Raw genomic sequence first — 12,480 nt, 5'->3', positions numbered from 1 at the left:
AATAACCAGCAAGGACTTATAGTTATATTTGATTTCATTTGATTTTTGATTGGACTCACAACATGTCACTGTTACAACGTAACATTGCCGGGGGGGGGGGGGGGGGGATTTCATCTATAAAACACACAACAAACCAGTGATGAATTTCACAGTTATTCAAGGTTACTGCAGTTGATCATATTAGTATTGTTTGATGGAAAACCTCAAACAGGTATCCTTCTTTCAATTAAATGACTTTATTAGTGCAAACTAATATGTCTATTAGTTGAAGCCTGCACATATATTCAAAACACATGCAGCAACAACTTGTCCTGTCAGCAGAAAAATGGCTTAATATAAATGTAACATTTAATAAAGTTCATGCAGTGGTATTTCTAAGTTTATGGGAACTATCTACAGCCGATACCTACACTCCAGGTTTATTGACATGTTTCAAAATGTGCAAGATTAACAAACTATTCAAAACACTTTTCTTTCACCAGATAATGTACTGAGTAAACATAGCAATACATTACTTTGGAAATACTAGCCGCAAACACCCAACATTTCACTTTCAAGAATCAAAGGTTAAACAATATATACATTAAACTGGGTGGAGCCCAGTTTATTGTATAAATTAGCATACAATAGAAATACTATAAATTAAAATACAAGTTCATGAAATGTGTGTACTTGAGTGAGTAGACCAATGATCAATGACACACGCGCTCTGGGTCAACCCGGAGGAGGCGGGGCCATGGAGGCCATGGCGGTGGCTCCTCCTCTCTTTTTTTTTAGGCAAAAGGAAAGAGTATAACATAAACAAGAGTAATTAGTTAAAATAAACTATTTCTTAATGTGAGTAATAGTTACAAGATATATATTTTCTCTCTTCTGTGGAAATACTTCTGATTGAAATGCTGATTAAAATGATTCAACAGCGACACCTGTAGGAGAAACATGAAAGTGCAACATGAAGTGCACCGAAACGCATAAAGCCATTTTTTTTGTAAAGGCATTTTAATTAGATTTTTACAGAGTCCAATTTTCCTATTTTTAATTTTTAGATTAAGTTTCCCTTTTTTTTACATAATTTTTTTAATAGAGCAGTACCTAACAAGAGTGAGCTTGTTGCAACTTTGGGTGTGAAAATACTGACACATAGTGATGATGCGATCAGTCTCAGTCTTTAGACAGACTCAAACCAGCTAAAGTGACTAAAGACTAAAATCCGCTCGCTTTTAGTTTTTGCAATTCAGCTGTTTTTATCTACTTAGCAAAACAGGAATTGAAATGGCTCGTTTTATTTGCAACTTATTATATTGTTTATGCTTTTAACGGCCTGGCTTTATATTAAATTATTTCACATATAATATATTTTAAATAAGGCCTTTAAAATGTTGGATGAAAAGTAATCAAAACTTATTTGTATTATAGAAACACTAACTCACTACAGATATTTACTGTCCATATTATTTATTTGCATTTGTGTTTCACTATATTGTTGAAAAAAAAAGCCTGGAAGTGGATTAAAAACAGTATACAGTCAAAATGTAATTAGAAAAACAGTATGATGATTCTCTGTGGTCGAAGGAAAATATTAATTAATTGGGTTTAAATTTGATAATTTTATTTATGTTCAATGTTCAGTGTGAAAAAAATGTCCCCAAATCCAAAAATGGGAAGAAAACTCGGGAAAAGCAATTCAAAGAGAGACTGAGATTTCATATAGATACTATAAGTCCAATGAAAACATCCATCCATCCATCCATCCATCCATCCATCCATCTCCCTATATACAATATACCTGTGCAGCAGGAGTTCCTCACATTCTCCTTCCTGTCAAAGAGAAAGCTGAATTTGTATTTCGATGACACTGAATAATATTATATATATATATATATATATATATATATATATATATATATATATATATATATATATATATATATATATATATACACATACAAGATAATAAACCAGTAGTGTCATCATCTTCTTTTGTGGTAAAACATGTTCTTCAGGACCTCCAGCCGCTTCGTCTGCCGCTGGGCATTGTTAATGTGCTTCCTCACCTTCATGATCTGGATGATGGCCTTCTGAAGAAGGGAAACACAGCAATGTGATTAATAAAAGAAAAAAACACTGGTTACAAAGTGTACCGTGAGACAGATGGATTATTTTGTAATTAATACAAACCCAGGTCTCTGTTAAAACTCTGCGATGGGAAATGGAAGGTGAAGCCATTTATTCTCAGCGGGTGGTGAGAGAAAGCATGCTGTGAGCTCATATAATGCTCTCAATGTCCACTTTAGTATGTCTTACTGCCACCTAAACAGAACACAGGAAAGCATAGAGTTCAGTGTTGCAGGCGTTTGGGAACGCAAGCTGCACATCTGTCAGCATAATGTTAATCTTAAAAGTAATAGTTCAACATTTTGGTATATTAGGCCCATTAGCTTTTCTGCCTTCTGACTGGACAGTCAGGCTAGCCATTTCCCTCTGTTACCAGTCTTTATGCTAAGCTAACTGCTTGCTGTGGTACACATGGTTTTCTCATCAGTGGTGGAGGATGTATCCAGATCCTTTACTGAAGTAAAAATACTCTGTTTCAAGTAAAGTGGAGTAAAATGAGTGAACTATAAGCAGGAAAATGTTGTTAAAGTGTTCCAATTGTGATTATTATACAATTATAATACGATAGTGACATATGATAGCAATACCAATTTACATCATGTCTCTTTTGTGTTTAGACTGCTGTGCTTTATAAATACAATACAGTTTGACTTTTACTTCAAAGACTTCCACAGCATATAAACAATAATACACTTTAAAAAGGAGAAACGCTACTTGTAGCTGCTTGTAAAGTATTTTTGCACTGACATGATGCATTCAAAATATATAATAATAATAATAATAATAATAATAATACAGTGGTGGAAGATTTATTAAGATCCTTAACTCAAGTAAAAGTTTACCAAATATATAAAATTCTACAATACACATCATAGTATTATATTCTTATAACATATATATGTAAGAAGAATATAACTGTAGCGGGTGATATAAGTTTATAAGTTATACGTTTTTCATATACTGGAGTAGTTTGTAAAAAGATGAATAGCACAATATCTCCAAAATAATTACATCTGTGCGATTATAGATTCAAATAATGTTGAAATAATAACTTCAAAGACTGCCAAAGCAAAATATATTCAACAAAAGAATATATTATAATAATATGAATAATGTAATTGTTAAATAGATTTTTTTTTTTAATATGAGGTGTGTGAGAACTCTTGTGTACTGAGATGATGTATTCAAGTTATAATAACATAATAATATAGTATAGCACATATTTATGTTTATTTGTGTTTATTATTTTATGGAGTGGTTTTATCTGCAAATGAGTGAAAATACAGTAGAGAGAGAGAAAGAGAGAGTGTAGAGAGAGAGAGAGAGAGAGAGAGAGAGAGAGAGAGAGAGAGAGAGAGAGAGAGAGAGAGAGAGAGAAGAGAGAGAGAGAGAGACAGAGACAGAGAGAAACACTCCCCCCTACTGTGTTATGTGTTACACACACACACATGTACATATATATATATATATATATATATATATATATATATATATATATATATATATATATATATATATATATATATATATACACACACATGTGTGTATATATACACACACACATATATATATACATATATGTGTATGTATATATATATATATATATATATATATATATATATATATATATATATATATACACACACATATATATAATATCTTATAGAGTTTGTGTTAATTAGAAAACACATTTCACTTCAAAAACTTCCAAAGAAAAAATTATTTAACAAAAGCAGAATAGATTTTGAATTATGAGGTGTATGAGAAGTCTTTTGTACCGAAATTATCTATTTAAGGTATAATAACATAGTAATATAGTATACTAAACTTATATTATTATTTTTTATTATTTTATTATATTATTATTATCTTTCTAATAATAATAATTATTATTATTATTATCATTATATTATTGTATGGTAATGGTGTGGTTGTAAATTAGTACAAATACAGTAGAGAGAGAAACACCACCCCCTACTGTCATATTTGATAAATATATATTTAATAATATAATATAGTGTTTGTGTGAATGTTGTTCAAACTAACCCAGGGAGCAGTTTATCTCCACCTCTTACTCAGGTTGTTGTCTGCGGGGCTTCGGCGGTCGACCTCCGGCATGGAGCGGCCGTAGCAGCAGCAGCGAGCTCCGCGGCGGCGACGGCTCACTGCGCGGCGGCTTCCGGTGTCCGTCCGTCTGCTCGAGGATGGCGTCCGGCTTCAACCGCATCCCCTCCGCCGGTCCTCCACAAACACACCGACGGTTGGCAGCCTCGCGCTGAAGGCGGCAGCAAAAAACACCGTTGACGAGCTCCGGTAAGTTATCGGGCTTTTTTTTTTATTATTGTAAATGCATTTTTTTTTTCTTTGCTGTTTGTGTGAGGCTCCAGCGGAGGAGGTGTATTTTTTCCTCCCTGCAGCTCCGGGGAGGCCTAGTTTGATATGGGGTCTTGTTCGCGGCTCCGAAGAGGCCTTGTCTGATCTGGGGTCTGTTCGCAGCTCTGGCCTCGTCTGTTCTGGGCTCCGTTCGCAACTCCGGGGAGGCATAGTCTGATCTGGGGTCCGTTCGCAGCTCCGGGGAGGCCTAGTCTGGTCTGGAGTCTGTTCGAAGCTCCGGAGAGGCCTAGTCCGATCTGGGGTCTGTTTGCAGCTCCGGCCTTTTCTGATCTGGGGTCCGTTCGCCGCTCCGGGGAGGCCGAGTCTAATCTGGGGTCCATTCGCAGCGAAGGCTCATATTAAAACGCAAAAAACAGTTTATTGTGGTTCTTCGGAAACGTCGGTAGCTTCATGTCGTAGTTTGGTTATTAAGTGGTGTTTAAGGGGCGGAAACATCTAAATTGTAATGCGTTTAATAACGTAAAATAACGGTTGATAATCTTGGAAGGAAGTCCGGTTGTTTAGGTTAGTAGTGGCCAGCTAGCGGTTAGCGGTTAAACTACGTCAAAAAACATAAACAATTCCTTTAAATAAACACGCGGGGAACAACACTGGTCCTCCGATAAACACTACAGATATAATAAACATGTTTGCCTTACGCAGCTAGCGTTTAAAACGCATATTAAACAGAGAAAATGGGGGATATTACGCGACCGGTTGCGCGTTTCAGGACGTAGACGGATCCCAAATATGCTTAAAGCGTTCTTCTCTAGCCGAGGTGTATTTTTTAAATATATTTTTGCCGGTTTCCGTCTAAGTAAAGTGCCACCGCGTCACTGTGTTGTTTGTTTTTTCAAACAGATAATAATACGTGCATACTACTTTTTAAGATGAAAAAGCTTTAGGCCTCTCAAAGCATCGGTGGTTTTTGTTTCAGTTTTAATCTGTCACAGCAAACGAGACTTGACCGTAGACACCGGTTTCACATTATTCCGTTACCGGTTGCAGCAGCATCCCTCTCTGGGCTGTAACCCTCTGGGCTGTTTCACGGGTTAGTGCTCCTATCTCTCTCGTTGTGGAAACTAGTAGCTCTATTAGCGCTTTCTTAGCTAATGCGTTGTGTACACTTTTTTTTTTTAATTAATATATTGTAATTGGTTGTGTATGCTTTTTTGTTTTTCTCCCTATTTTTAGATTTTCTCACCAGTCTCAAAGGAAGTGTGTGAACACCAGAATTACACTCAACTCTTCTCAGTGTGCTACGGAAAAAGAAAAAAATATATGTTTTTTTTATTTTTTTAAACCACATCCATTCTTTTCAGTTCAGAGTTGAACCCCCTACATGCGAAGTGGAAGGATGACAGAGGCGTGGCAGCAGCAGCATGCAGTGGCTCCACCCTCGGTTGTGCACACGCTCCCCCAGGGAGCCGACAACCCTCTGGGCTGCACAGTGTATGGAGTAGTCCTACAGGCGGACGCCTCCCTGCAGCAGCCACAGCATGGCCAGCAGCATGCCGTTCAGGCCCAGCAGCCCTCCCTGCAGGTAGGGAAGTGCGGAGCCTGTGGCCACGACATATCCCACCTGGCCAACCCCCACGAGCACCAATGCATGGTGAACCAAGACCGGTCCTTCCAGTGCACCCAGTGCATGAAGATCTTCAGCCAAGCGACGGACCTGCTGGAGCATCAGTGTGTGCAGGTGGAGCAGAAGCCCTTTGTGTGCGGCGTGTGCAAGATGGGCTTCTCCCTGCTCACCTCATTGGCGCAGCATCACAACTCGCACGGCAACGGTAACAACCCGATGAAGTGCTCCATCTGTGAGAAAACGTACCGTCCTGGTTCTGGAAATGTCACACCGACCTCGTCGGCCGCCAACCCCCAGCAGCCTTCCACTGGCGAGACGTCCAGTGGCGACGCGGCAATCAGTGCCTCGTCGCCTCCCTCGTTCGAGGCCTCCGCGCCGGACCGGCCGTACAAGTGCTCTGTGTGCCACAAGTCTTTCCGGCACTTGTCAGAGCTGACCCGTCACGAGAGGGTTCACACCGGCGAGAAGCCATACAAATGTGACACTTGCGACAAAAGCTTCAGCCAGTCTTCACACCTGGCGCACCACCAGCGCACGCACAGCTCCGAGCGCCCGTACAAATGCGCCGTGTGCGAGAAAAGCTTCAAGCACCGCTCGCACCTCGTGCGGCACATGTACGCTCACTCGGGCGAGCACCTTTTCAAGTGCAATTTGTGTGAGATGCACTTTAAGGAGTCGTCGGAGCTCCTGCACCACCAGTGCCAGCCAGAGGGGGAGAGGCCTTTCCGCTGCGGCTCCTGCGGGAAGAGCTTCAAGCGCCCATCAGACCTGCGGCAGCACGAGCGCACGCACTCGGAGGAGCGACCTTTCCAGTGCGAGGAGTGTCAGATGAGCTTCAAGCAGCAGTACGCGCTTGTGCGCCACCGCCGCACTCATAAGAACCCAGCCGACCGGCCTTTTAAGTGCAACCTCTGCGACAAGGGGTTCCTCCAGCCGTCCCACTTGCTCTACCATCAGCAGGTCCACGGCATGGAAAGTCTGTTTAAGTGTGCGTCCTGCCAGAAGTCTTTCAGCCAATCAGGAGAACTGCTGCGGCACAAATGTGGCGGCGAGGTGGAGAAGCCCTACAAGTGCGACGTGTGTGGCAAAGGTTATAAAAAGAATTCCACGTTACAGCGCCACCAAAACTCTCACTGCACAGAAAAGCCGCTGAAGTGCTCCCTGTGCGATAAGCGCTTTGTGTCGTCCTCTGAGTTCGTGCAGCACCGCTGCGACCCGACCCGCGAGAAGCCACTGAAGTGCCCCGATTGCGAGAAGCGCTTCAGGTACTCGTCAGAACTGCAGCGCCACCGCCGGGTTCACACTGGGGAGAAGCCGTACAAGTGCGCCAGCTGCGACAAGAGTTTTAAGCAGCGCGAGCACCTTGCCAAGCACCAGAGTGTGCACTCGCGGGAGACGCAGTTCAAGTGCGTGTGGTGCGGCGAGCGCTTCGTGGACCTCACGGCGCTGCAGGAGCACACAGTCCAGCACACTGCTGAGGGCGAGAGTTTCCCCGAGGCTCAGTGCATCCCATGAACCGAACTGCTCTTCAGTCCTGGGCAGCAACTGTGACATTCGCCGTCCCGCCCCTCCCTCAAAGCAACGTGTGCCAGCCTCCGCTCTTCCATTTGTAGTTTATAACACCCATTAATTACGTTATAATGTTTTTTGGTATATTTTTTTTATTAAGACTGAATTCATCGTCATCTTCTTTTTTAGTTGAGTAAATGGCAAAGCACCATGATTCCACAGAGGTGCTTCGGGTCCCGTGTCTTACTTTGGAACACATGGATAAAAAAAACTTGAGCAGAATGGAGAGAAGAGGAAAAAAGGCGTAAGATGTGGAAGATCCCAGTTTAGTGTTGTGCAGCGTGTGGGACGCTCTTCTGTGGCTGCATGTGGTCGTCTGTTTTGTTGCTGTAGGTTCTGTTGTTAAGAAAGCTGGGAGGAAACTTCCAGGAGAATTGTGTGTGTGTGTGTGTGCTCACATGTTAGCTCCTCTGAAATCCATGTGCCTTTTTGTTTTTTACCAATCACTTTGTTTTGTTTGTGTGTGTTTCTGTTAATAATTATGTCCAGTTTGCTGACCCTCCCCCATCTGTATGCAGCGGCTGGCTTGTGCAGCAGTATCTTTTTCACATACTAGATCTTAGGTAGTATCATCTTGTTTGTGCATGAATATTTATCACACTTTAATATCACTGTTGTATTATAGGTTTGGTTTATTTAGGAAAAAACATCCTAAGAAGAAGAAAAAGTGGATTTGTGAAAATGTATAGCCTGTGTCCTATGAAATGTGTGTTGTTGCATCTTTGTATTAAAAACAAACGACATCTAGGTGACGAACCTAACCGATTACGTCACAAAGGCACTTGACATGTGCAATAGAACATGCACAATGTAATATTTATGACTACTGATTCATGGCATAGTCTACTCTGTTATATTATAGATTGTGTGTATATGCTCATGTAAACATTGAAAAACTGTATAGTGCTTATGTTACCTGCTTTTGTATTCACTTATGAATGAGCTTGCAGTATTTTGCAAGTACTTTTAGTTTCAGTACCAAATGGATTATTTCAAGGTTTAACCCTGACCAGACTTCAAAGCGTTGTATTGCTCACCTGCCACAAACTACCTGCGTTACTTACCGTGCGATATAGATCTAACAAACGTAATATTATTTTTGTGTTGTGTTTTTATTTTATTTTTTAAAAAGAATTGGCCTTGTTATATCCTCACAGGCCCAGACCGGACCTTCAGCAGATTAATCTGAGTAGCCTCAAAAATTGCGGTTTATGTTTTGGTTCATGTCGGGGCATAATTTAAACCTGTGTACTTTAGTTTACCGTGTGGATTTCTATATTCACAATATTTGCAGTATATTTAAAAGATATTTTTTTGTTTTTTTTTGGGAGGTTCGAAATTGTGGGACAAAGGGATTGGGGGGAGGTCCTGGTGAGTCTGCTTCAAAACCCTGTTGGAGGGGAATGAGTGTTATGAAGCGCCGCATTTACACATGTGGATATGAAATATAGACTCTTGTTCATACTGTATACAGACAATTAAAATAAACCACCCTTATGACAATAAAGGTGCTCATTGTTTTCATCACAGAAGTCTACCACATGTCTGTTGGGTCCAATCAGCTACGACTGAGAAGCATTTTCATCATTAGCACTTTTTTTGTTTGTAAAAGGATAGAAAACGTAATTTTTTTAATTTTTTTAGCAAAGTCCAGTCTTTAATAAATATCAACACATTCTCAACAACAGTATAAAAAATAGTGGTTTACGATCAAAGAGATCAGCAAATAAGAACCTGTAATTAGTAAGTGATTGAAGTTTTATTTGAAAATGAAATTAATTTGCTTAGCAAAATAGTTTACAATTAATATAATTATTATTATTTCTTATTTTATATTCTGATAAAACAAAGTAAACCTTTATTTCAGTTCACTTAAAACTATTACATTTATATGATATATTGTGATGATTTATTGTGAATGTTCTGATTGCGATTTCAACAGTTGTGATGAGTATGTATATTATGTATTTGTAAAGCTTTAAAGAGTCATTGTTAATGGTAAGTGATAATTATGAGATATTAAGTTATAATCATGAGATAGTCATAATTATAAAATAGTATCTCATAATTATCTTTATTTTGTCATCACAGTCGCAGAAATGGGCTTTCATAGTTATGTTCAAAAGATACATATTTTGTCGAAACCTTTTTGTTTCCAATAAAATTTAAATATTGTATTTATATACTGTATACAGTATATCGCAGAAATACATTCAAGTACATAGCACGCGTTTATTTGTGTAGTTAAAGATTAAAAGACGACAGATAATTTATTAGTGGAATGTATGTATACATATTCCACATATATATTTGTATATATAATAATATAGTATGTCTAATAATACATGTATACATATCTATATATTTATTTATTTTAATATTTTTCCGGTCGCCGAGCCCAGTGATTCACATCCGGGTGATGTTTACCGCAGGAGGGAAGAGCTTCCCGGTTCTGCTAACGAGCCTCCGCCGCCCATCCGATGAGATCAATACATCGCCGATACCGCTGATCCGCTCACACGCACACACGTTATCGATCATTTAAAATTCTGGAGGCGCTACGGTCGGGCTACACGAAGAGCCACGTGACCGCGCGCGCGAGCTGCTAACGAGCCTAACGTTCATGTCGCGCGGACTTCCCCCGAGCTTGGATATTTCTACTACGAGGTTAGCCGGCTAGCTTTAGCCCCGTTTACTGATTCACCAATAAATACTCTGTCGTGTTTTAATACTGGACTGTATACCGACACACACACGTGCGATGTACGTGTTTGTGTGTGTGATGTATTAGCGGGTTTTGTGTTATGGTTAAGTAAGATACGTCAACGCAACTAGCTAGTTAGCGATAGCTTCAGTGCCCGTGAACCGAGTTGGTTGGTTTAACCCGCTAGTTAAGGTAACTCGGTAGTAACTACTCGGGCTGGTGTCAACTATGGACTCGGTTACTGGTCTAGCTGTGTAGCCGGAGAGAAAGGCCCTGTGTCGTGACGGGCTGGGACAGTTCTGGTGTCCATAAGGTGGTAAAATGGGTTGAGGTAGTTAGCTTTTATCGGGGAGCCAAATCAGACGCGACACCTGAGGGTCTCCGTGTTAATCTGGTCCATGTAGTCGAGTATAGTCCAGTGGATTTGTATTGGGTCTGGTTTACGGTAATTTGGGTAGATATTTTAAATGCAGTAAAATCACAGTTTTGCTTTATTTCTCAGAGAGATTAAAGAACTAAAATTCAGTGTATCAAACTCTTTGTTCATCTACTCTATTTATACTAGTTTAAAGACAGAGTTTTTGCTTAACTGATTATGTTCTGAAATCACTATTTTGTCTTTTTTTCAGAGTGATTAAAGGTTTCTCAAAACATGATCTGGGTTTTGAACAGTCTTTATTGTATTTATGTTGATCTGGTCCAGGTGTGACGGCTGTAAGAAACGTTACAGCGGGATGTTGTGGTCTGGATGCAGTTGAAATGGCCTGAAAAGGAGATTTTAAAGACCCCAGTGGACTCAACCATGTCTAGGTTTAACCCTCCATTTGTAACTCTTACCGAATTGGAATAAACGTAACACAAATTTAAAACTTTGCATATGTTTCTGTGTTAATCTCGTCCAGGGTTGACTAGTGTAAGTACCGTTGTTTTGGGACTTAATTTGGTTGTTTATTTTATTTTTCTTTGTTTCTCTTTGAACTGTGATAATTTATGATAATCTGTGGCCTGTTTGGCAACTCGTTAGTACAGTATTTTGTGTCTACACCTGGTCTGTTGTGATCTGAATGAAGAATCTGAATCATGCATCAATTATATTAATAATATAGTAAAATTGGCTATGCTGCACATTGTATACTTTTACTTTTGGCACATTGAGTCAACTTTGTAAAACTGTATCTTTACTTCAGTAAAGATTTTCATGCAAGACTTTTACTTGTATTTCTAGACTGTGGTATTTACTACTTGTACAAGTACAATATCTGAATACTCTCTACCAGCAATGGAAACTCAAAATAAGGTCAAATCAATAGTGAAATGTGTGTTTTTTGTTAATTTACTCAGAGTTCAGTTGTTTTAAAATTAAAGTTGGACGTGGTCTGGATTGTGAAAAAGCAGCAATTATGCCTTTTCCCGCCTGCTGTCTGAAGGTGTGTGTGTGTGTGGGGATTATTGCACAGGAAGTATCACAAATTTGTTCTGTGTCACGAGGTATTTTCAGACTGCGTTGAAGGCCTCCATGTTTATCTAGTTCAGGTTTGACAATTCAATCCAGTGTTTTTTTCCGGCAGCCCTTGTCTAATGTTGGCAGTAAACAAAGTTTACAGTTTCACACCTGAAATTGTTAAGAAAATCTTTTGGACCAATTGTTGTAAAATTTTAATTATTGTCAATTTTAACATTTAAATTGATTCATGGTGGAAAATAACAATGAAGTTGGTCTTTAGTCGTACACACATCAAACCACTGCAGCCTGCAGTCTGTCCGCTGGCTCCTCATCCTCCTCTTCCTCCTTCCCCCTGTCTCTCTGCAGCTGGCGGCTCTTCATACTATCCTGCCCAACATCCTGCTCAGGGGCTTCACACACTCCGTCATCGTAGCTCTGTCCGTCTGCACCACAGCGGCGTCGGACCGGCCTGACGCCTTTCACCAGAAGGTGCGAGCAGCCGAAGCCGATGGTAAGCACCGCGCAGGCATCTCCTTAGAGACGCACATTCTGGAGAGCCGCTGCGCCGCCTTCCAGTATCGAGCCAAGAAGCGTTCAGAGGGAGGTGACGGTCCCCGACGCGGAGCCGCAGAGCTAGCGATGCCCGGATCCACGCCGGCCAGCAGCAAGGCTCGGGTGTATACCGATGTC

The 12,480-nt window shown here is 40.3% G+C and overlaps 2 protein-coding genes across 5 annotated transcripts in view; both read left to right on the top strand.

Annotated features, from left to right (window-relative positions):
- Positions 1-4,294: 4,294 nt before the first annotated feature.
- On the top strand, positions 4,295-9,149 carry LOC137786134 (zinc finger protein 319). 3 transcript variants are annotated; one of them, XM_068577793.1, is made up of 3 exons: positions 4,313-4,428; positions 5,683-5,706; positions 5,811-9,149. In XM_068577793.1, exon 3 carries the CDS (start codon positions 5,831-5,833, stop codon positions 7,586-7,588), a length of 1,758 nt encoding a protein of 585 aa, XP_068433894.1. In that variant the 5' UTR covers positions 4,313-4,428; positions 5,683-5,706; positions 5,811-5,830; the 3' UTR covers positions 7,589-9,149. The 3 variants fall into 3 exon arrangements, with proteins under 3 accessions (XP_068433901.1, XP_068433894.1, XP_068433885.1); XM_068577800.1 differs by lacking the exon at positions 5,683-5,706 and having other exon boundaries at positions 4,295-4,428; XM_068577784.1 differs by lacking the exon at positions 4,313-4,428 and adding an exon at positions 4,663-5,539 and having other exon boundaries at positions 5,683-9,149.
- LOC137786194 (casein kinase II subunit alpha'-like) overlaps positions 4,302-12,480 on the top strand; it is a 17,099-nt gene continuing 8,920 nt past the window's right edge. The window contains exons 1-2 of one of the 2 annotated variants that reach the window (XM_068577897.1): positions 4,302-4,428; positions 12,157-12,480. The exon at positions 12,157-12,480 is cut by the window's right edge and continues 56 nt beyond it. In XM_068577897.1, coding sequence (XP_068433998.1) covers positions 12,430-12,480 — 51 coding nt within the window. In that variant the 5' untranslated portion in view covers positions 4,302-4,428; positions 12,157-12,429. Of the gene's footprint in view, positions 4,429-10,069; positions 10,310-12,156 lie in introns of those variants that run through there. The other variant, XM_068577887.1, reaches the window with a different exon arrangement.

Source organism: Clinocottus analis, unplaced genomic scaffold (assembly GCF_023055335.1).
Source record: "Clinocottus analis isolate CAN_PGR_092001 unplaced genomic scaffold, fCliAna1.0.p SCAF_1, whole genome shotgun sequence".
Classification (NCBI taxonomy): Eukaryota; Metazoa; Chordata; class Actinopteri; order Perciformes; family Cottidae; genus Clinocottus; species Clinocottus analis.
Note: the sequence above shows the minus strand (reverse complement) of the source record. Positions and strands in the feature narration are given on the sequence as shown.

Coding starts and splice junctions, on each gene's coding strand:
- LOC137786134 (XM_068577800.1), top strand. CDS start 5,831: ATGCGAAGTGGAAGGATGACAGAGGCGTGGCAGCAGCAGCATGCAGTG.